At 42.1% G+C, this 6,732-nt stretch overlaps 1 protein-coding gene across 5 annotated transcripts; it reads left to right on the top strand.

Annotated features, from left to right (window-relative positions):
* Window positions 1-2,061: 2,061 nt before the first annotated feature.
* On the top strand, window positions 2,062-6,494 carry LOC115752719 (DNA-dependent metalloprotease WSS1-like). 5 transcript variants are annotated; one of them, XM_030691034.2, is made up of 5 exons: window positions 2,062-2,293; window positions 3,565-3,732; window positions 3,862-4,054; window positions 4,955-5,425; window positions 6,015-6,494. In XM_030691034.2, exons 2-5 carry the CDS (start codon window positions 3,578-3,580, stop codon window positions 6,201-6,203), a joined length of 1,008 nt encoding a protein of 335 aa, XP_030546894.2. In that variant the 5' UTR covers window positions 2,062-2,293; window positions 3,565-3,577; the 3' UTR covers window positions 6,204-6,494. The 5 variants fall into 5 exon arrangements, with proteins under 5 accessions (XP_030546894.2, XP_030546895.2, XP_048130855.1 ...); XM_030691035.2 differs by having other exon boundaries at window positions 2,063-2,293; window positions 3,561-3,732; XM_048274898.1 differs by lacking the exon at window positions 2,062-2,293 and adding an exon at window positions 2,315-2,659 and having other exon boundaries at window positions 3,561-3,732.
* The last annotated feature ends 238 nt before the right edge of the window (window positions 6,495-6,732 follow it).

Genomic DNA, 6,732 nt, shown 5'->3' on the forward strand with positions numbered 1-6,732 from the left:
CAATCCCAGCATAACCTTTCAAGCTTTCCAGAATACAATGAAGAAAATTGTGGCGAGAATGATGCGGTTATTTTCACTCAAGTAGATCCTGGGACATTTAGAACTGAAATAGGAAAGAACAGATTGCTTGATACTGGGCCTTTTATCATTTTGCTAATCATTTGTTGCTTTTCAAGCAATGCAAACCAGATGCTCCACCCAAATGCTATGGATTCACTCATTCTGCTTTCTAGGTTCAGATACACGGTCTCCCTTATGAATAATTTTTCAGAGGAAGCAAATAGAAGGATAGCCGGCAATCTAGGGGCGGTTTCTGATGTGAAGGTAGAGTGCTGAGAGCTTTGTCAGCTGTCAAAATCGGTTGAGCAAGAGTCAGTACGGATTTGTGGGCACCTCTGAAGTCCGGAACCATTCCAAGTAATGAAGGGAAGAAATTTTGGGTGAACTTCAAATATGAAAGGCTCCCTCGCTTTTGTTACTCGCATGGGAGAATTGGGCATCACATCAAATACGGCGAGGAACTCTCTCGCGAAGAGAATAGACTAGTCCGTCGATAATGAGGAATGCTTTGGGCAATGGCTTAGAGCTGAAGTGCATGAATTCAGCTCTTTCTGGAACATTTTTTCTCATGAAAAGCAGAATGAGACTTATGCTGAGAATGAAATTATTCCGGAAACTCCTAATCGATACGAAGCAAATTATGTCGGCTGATGCTACAGAAGCTCCCTGTTGTCAAAAGCAAGCTGAAGTTCAGAGTGGGGAGGTAGAAAAGAAAGTTCCTGTCAAGGGAAAATGCCCAATGCATCATCTCTCCTTTTCTGACTATGAGGAACCCAGATTACTGCTTCCAGGCCCAATCTCAATTAGGGATACTCATATCCCCGATAATGTAGATCAGGTACTCAGAAGAGAAAGCAGAAAATAAGTCCACAGTCAACAAAAATAAAAAAATAAAAAAATTTGAGGTGATTTAATCCCCATTCATCTCTGGCGTGCACTCCCACCACACTTGATGAAACTTTGTTATCGGTTATGCCAATTCAGATATAAGAGAATTTGAAAGAATGGGCCAGTAGTGTATATTAATGAAGATTTTATGTTGGAATTGTCTGGGTCGGGCATATTTCCAATAACTTATTATATGGGATCGGTTTCCATCCTAGAACTAGGAATTAAATCGGACATGATGGGATTCCCAATATTTAGAGTCGGGATTCGACCCCGCCTAGCCTGAAACCGGATCAGCTGGGAACCAACGGTGTTAATTTTTTTTTTTTTATTGTTCTACTATATAAAAAAAGAAACAGGCCCACCCACACATGGCTGAGTTGGTTGAGGGGCGTGCTATCCCTCGTCAGGTCACTAGTTTGAAATTCTCTCTACTTAGTTTCGTGACTTAAGTGGAGGGTCATGGCTAGTGGGCCGTCGTGCTAGCTCTCTCCCGAGGTGCTGACACAGGTGGATCTTTGGCGAAGTCGGCAGGTCGGCGGGTCCCTGTGGATCCTTGGTTACAAAAAAAAACAGTCTTACAATGAATCAAGAAAATATTGCTCGGTCAATACTTTGTCTTCAATTTTTTTTTTAATGGTTTGTGCTATAAAAGAACATACTTTGGGCCGGTTTTACCAATTCGGTTTGATGCGGTCTGGTTGGTACGGTTCCTTTTCAAGAACTTATTTCCATGGGAATCATTCGGAACAGGTTGGTTTAATCTTGTTCTAAGGTAGAATTGAGACTGATGCACACCCTTGCAATCCATGCAAAATGAGCCTTACCACCTCAAAAAAGCCCCAATATGCCGTTTCTCATGAAGACAAAAAAGATCAAGAATGAGTAGTGCATGCTTGGAGCATAGGTTAATTTTTTAGAACTGCTTTGTTATTAATCCTAGAGCAAACGCAAGGGGTTTGACAGTGTTGTGAAATGAAATTACGGTCTGTATAGGTCGGAACGACCCAGGAGGTAACATCATGATAAGAGGAGGATCATTAGATTATCAAATATTGGGTGACGGATTCTCGGTATTGTGTTTTCTTACACGAAACATGCCGTTGTCTCGCAAAATTATTCTCTTTTTCTCTTTGTGCAAAATGCTACCGTCGCGTCCAATCAGAAAGAATTGGAAATACACATAGGAGTTCGGCAGTCAGCACAGAAGGATACGAAAACCGGGTTTCTTCCCGAAGAAGAAAAGAAAAAGAACCACAAAATCTAAACAGTGGACGATCAACGATCGGTGTCCTATTGGCTTGATTTCCCGCGCTCCAAGCCTATCAGCACTCGGTGGAGGGAGGTACGTCTCTCTTTCTCTCCCTGCGCATGCGAGTAGCGGACTTCTTGTTGATGCTCGACAGCGCCGGTCAACATGCAACTGTTGATTTTGTTTCAGAAGCCGCTAATGCATTCTAATTCATCGATACTTGTTCTTTATGGGGGTTTTTCCATTCGCGATTCCGATGATACCCTCCTGGGAAAGCCCTCTTTTTTAGCATGGTGTTGGGAAATCGATGCTGCCTGTTAAATTTTGTTGGGATAACTTTTCGTCAAATGGTACGTAAAACTCCGCCAGCGGAGGTGATTCAGTATCGAGATGATCAGGAGGAGTCGAACAACTTTCGGAGTAGCGACATCAAAGCTCTAGTGGAGCTGTTGCACGGGGGTAATTCATTGTTATGTGTTCGTGCACCGTGGTGTCGTAATGCCCAATCCACCGAGAAAAGCTCGGTGCTTTATGTATTAGGAGCTTGATTAACGCTGGGAAAGCTTTTGAATTTGCTGATAACACTGATGAGAGAAAGATGCGGTGGATGTACTTAAGAGTCTGAGGAAGAATTTCAAGTGGGTGTGTGGGGTGTGTTTGTTAGCGCACCAATGCGAATGTGCTCGTATAGGGCTGTTTCTAATGTGATAATTGACGTGTCTTGATTGATAATACGCGCACCATTTCCCGGGTGGTACGCCCACTTAAAATGCGGTAAACATGTTCTTTGTGTCGATAATGAGTCACCACTTCTCACATTAATTCACGATCACAGAGAACGTATTTACCACTTTTAACGGGTGTATAGCGCCTCTTCAAGCTGCGCATAAAGGCACTGCTGATGTGCCCAGTTTAGGCGATCCGCTGTCAGTCTTCTCTGTTAGCACATTTATGATGGCATGGTGAAAAGAACTCTTAAAGCTTATGTATGGCACCTTTGGTTTTCAGAGATTTGAGCTCTCATTATGTGGGATCTACTGTAAAATATATAGCACTGAATGAAGTGGGCTGAGAGGGTTGCGATGTATATTCTCTTATATTTCACCACAAAATGTGTTAATGTTATTGAAGTACCAGACTCACAGAAGATAAAGATGGACTTAAATCTAGTGGAAGTAAAATTCAAGAGTTTTCTGGTTATATGAATTCTGTAATCTGCTTGAATATGCATATTGTATTCCATTTGGTAACTGTCATTTTCTTGTTGTATAGTCAGCCTGCGGCTTTTGGTAGGAATGAAATTGTGAACTCTTTTCTGTCACTTTTTGCAGTGCATAATATTTCTTTTTACTTTGTGAAGACAGATTTTGCTCCATTATGGATCTTAATGATCTTAACAAGGTTTGGGAAATCAAGCCTCTGAAGAAGATTGGAGAAGAAGATGCTAGAGAAGTTCTTGAGAAAGTTGCAAAACAAGTTCAGCCAATAATGCGAAAACGTAAATGGAAAGTGAAGATTCTTTCTGAATTTTGGTATGCTGGTTTTTCATTGTCTCCGCATACTGTATTTCTCTAACACACACACAGACATATTTGTTACTTATGTAAGATTGCTTTCTGATAAAATTATTCTTGATCGTCTTGGTAAACTCTGAATTTCAGTCCCAATCCATCTCTTCTGGGCCTGAACATAGGTGGAGGAGCAGAGATTAAACTCCGGTTAAGAAGACCAAACAATGAGTGGGATTTCTTCCCTTATGAGCAGATTCTTGATACAATGCTGCATGAGCTCTGTCATATCGAATATGGGCCGCATAATACTGACTTCTACAATCTTTTGGATGAGATCAGAAAGGTAACTGTTACATTCTTCAAAATTTTTATAGGATGAATGGTGGTAGTGTGATTACTACCAAGCCATATTGTACACCAGGGAGTTAGCACGGTATGTGCAGCATTTTGTTCGAATTCGATGGAACCACACATATATGATTTACAATGGCCATAACACCCACTCCTTTTCTCTTTTGTTAGCAAATGTAACTGCATTTAATTATCCAAAACGGAGCTCTGCTTTGTGGAGAAAAGTAAGCATTTCGAGACCTCAGAAGGCATATTGGCAACTAAAAAGGGTTTGGCGACTCTAGAAGGCCAAGCTGTCATGGAATGAGCTGCCCCATTTGCTTCCCTAGGCATCCGCTTGTTCTAGCAGTCAGGAATTTGTGAATGTGGTCAAGCAGCTCACTGATTTATGTACATGTGTCAAAATGTGCCATTTTTTGTTTTCCTCACATGATATACGATCCAACAGAGATTTGCAGTCACCCTCTATTATATCACCCTAGGATGGGCATTCTGGCCAATCCTAGTGCAAGCAGTAACTTTTGGCCTCTGCCTGGATGGGTACTATGCGTTTGGCCTTCTTGATCAAGTATTTGATTAGGTGGCCCTGGTTGTTTCTTGCCAGGACAACCAGCGTTCCTTTATGAGAATACCCTATCAATACACGAAAAACATAAACTGAGAGGAGAAAAAATTGATACCAAGACTTTGTCGGGCATTCATTTGTCAGTCAACCTCTCTCTATCTTTCCACCTTTGAGATGCATCACACAGTCCTAACATACAATCTTGTGATTATCTCCAGAAGAGGTAGATTTGATAGCTGTACGGTTACTTTATTGTTAGATTGATCTGAATACTTTAACACCATATGTTCGTCCTGTCATTCCCTGACTGCTGATTTTCGTTTGCAGGAGTGTGAGGAGCTGATGGCTAAAGGAATTACAGGAACTGGTCAAGGTTTTGATCGTCCAGGGAGACGTTTAGGTGGGTTCTCCCGACAGCCTCCACCATCATCATTACGCCAAACTGCTCTGGCTGCTGCAGAAAACAGAGCAAGGCATGGAGCTCTACTACCATCAGGGCCTAGGTGTATAGGGGGTGATAGTGATATCAGGAATACTCTTAGCCCCATACAAGCTGCTGCGATGGCAGCAGAAAGGAGATTGCACGATGAACTGTGGTGTGGATCCAAATCTGCAGAGGGGCAGGACGGATTCCAAGGAAGAGTTGGACCTTCCTTGGAACTTCCTGAGAAGTCAAAAGAATCCACCTCATTTGCTGGCATCTCTGCAACGACTTCACGTGTGAATTCCACTTCCTCTCTGGAAGCAGCGGATGATGAAGCGAAGTGGCAGTGTAATACTTGCACTTTATTAAATCAGGTAAATTGTTCTCCCTTACAATATTTGCCGTTGTACATCGTATCATGCAGGCTTAGAAATTCTGAAGTGCCATCATTGTAAAGTTAGTCCCTTGACATAAGTGTGATAAGCTGCCTTGTCACTCTTAGAAACCATGACTAAATAACTCATTTGCTCTCATTTTTTTGGATGGCGTAAAGGGTCTTTGCAATATGTAAGTCGCTTCACTTCCTTAAGATTGTTATTTCTGGCTTGGATTATGAGGCGCTATGTTGAATTTTTATTGTACTTAAATTACTGATTTACTAGGATATGCACTTTAGAAAATGGTCGTATTTCCTAACTGCAACGGAATCTGGATGGGAGTCTAGATCAGCACCCCTTACTATTTCTTCATAATTTATTTTGATTTCCGTAATTGCATTTGTGGATCCTGGATTAGATGTCTGATGTGGCATCAACACGCTATCCGCTCATCTTTAAGTCGGTCGCTGTGTGTGAGATAGCAATGCGACTATTTTCATGCTTGGCTTGGTCCATTGCACGTCTTTCAGCCTGTCGTGCTACATTTCTACTTTTCTCTATCCTTATGATACCATTTCTCTTGCAGCCTCTGGCCTTATCATGCGAAGCTTGTGGATCCCAAAAGCACATTGCGATTGCAACATCGAACGTCTGGTCTTGTAAGTTTTGTACACTTGATAACAGCGTTAAGCAAGATAGATGCCTGGCTTGTGGAGAGTGGAGATATTCCTATGGTCCGCCTGCCTCTAGCCGCGGACCTTATGTCGGCAACTGAGAAAGAGAAGTCACTTCTCTGCAATACAATCACTGCCAGTTTGTGAAGAATACTGCACGAATTGTACTGCAACTGCCCTGCATGATGATAACAGTGGCTTGTAATTACATTAAACTTATGATACGCCAACTTATGATCCTTGCTTATTGGTTGCTCCTTTTGGTTGCTTTCGTGCCGTGCTTGACAGATTCTCAAACATATATTGTGACACGGGCAAATTTTCGCATGGTGTAATCACTCCTATGTCTCGGATAGGTTTTCACACAGAAATAGAAAGTTACATTAACTGAACTCTGAAGAAAGGATTATACTAATGCAAAGAAGGGTGAAGTGCTTGAGCAGCTTTTAGATGCTGATAGAACTTTCAAGGTGTCGTGTGGTGATGCAATGCTGTGTTTTCAGCCAAGTGAGGACTAATTTACCAGCACAGGAAGACTGGCCTTATAGAAGGTCCAAACATGGGACCCAGCATACAAACGAAACATTGGAGCTTCGGCATCAGCGTCCTCAAGTTCTACCTCGGCCACTT

The sequence above is a fragment of the Rhodamnia argentea genome, chromosome 2, assembly GCF_020921035.1.
Source record: "Rhodamnia argentea isolate NSW1041297 chromosome 2, ASM2092103v1, whole genome shotgun sequence".
NCBI lineage: Eukaryota > Viridiplantae > Streptophyta > Magnoliopsida > Myrtales > Myrtaceae > Rhodamnia > Rhodamnia argentea.

Bases quoted from the DNA above. Each gene is read 5' to 3' on its own strand.
- LOC115752719 (XM_048274898.1), top strand. From the start codon at position 2,491: ATGGTGTTGGGAAATCGATGCTGCCTGTTAAATTTTGTTGGGATAACT. The intron at 2,660-3,560 runs GTAATTCATTGT...TACTTTGTGAAG, and splicing joins AGTGGAGCTGTTGCACGGGG to ACAGATTTTGCTCCATTATG. The intron at 5,426-6,014 runs GTAAATTGTTCT...TTTCTCTTGCAG, and splicing joins CTTGCACTTTATTAAATCAG to CCTCTGGCCTTATCATGCGA.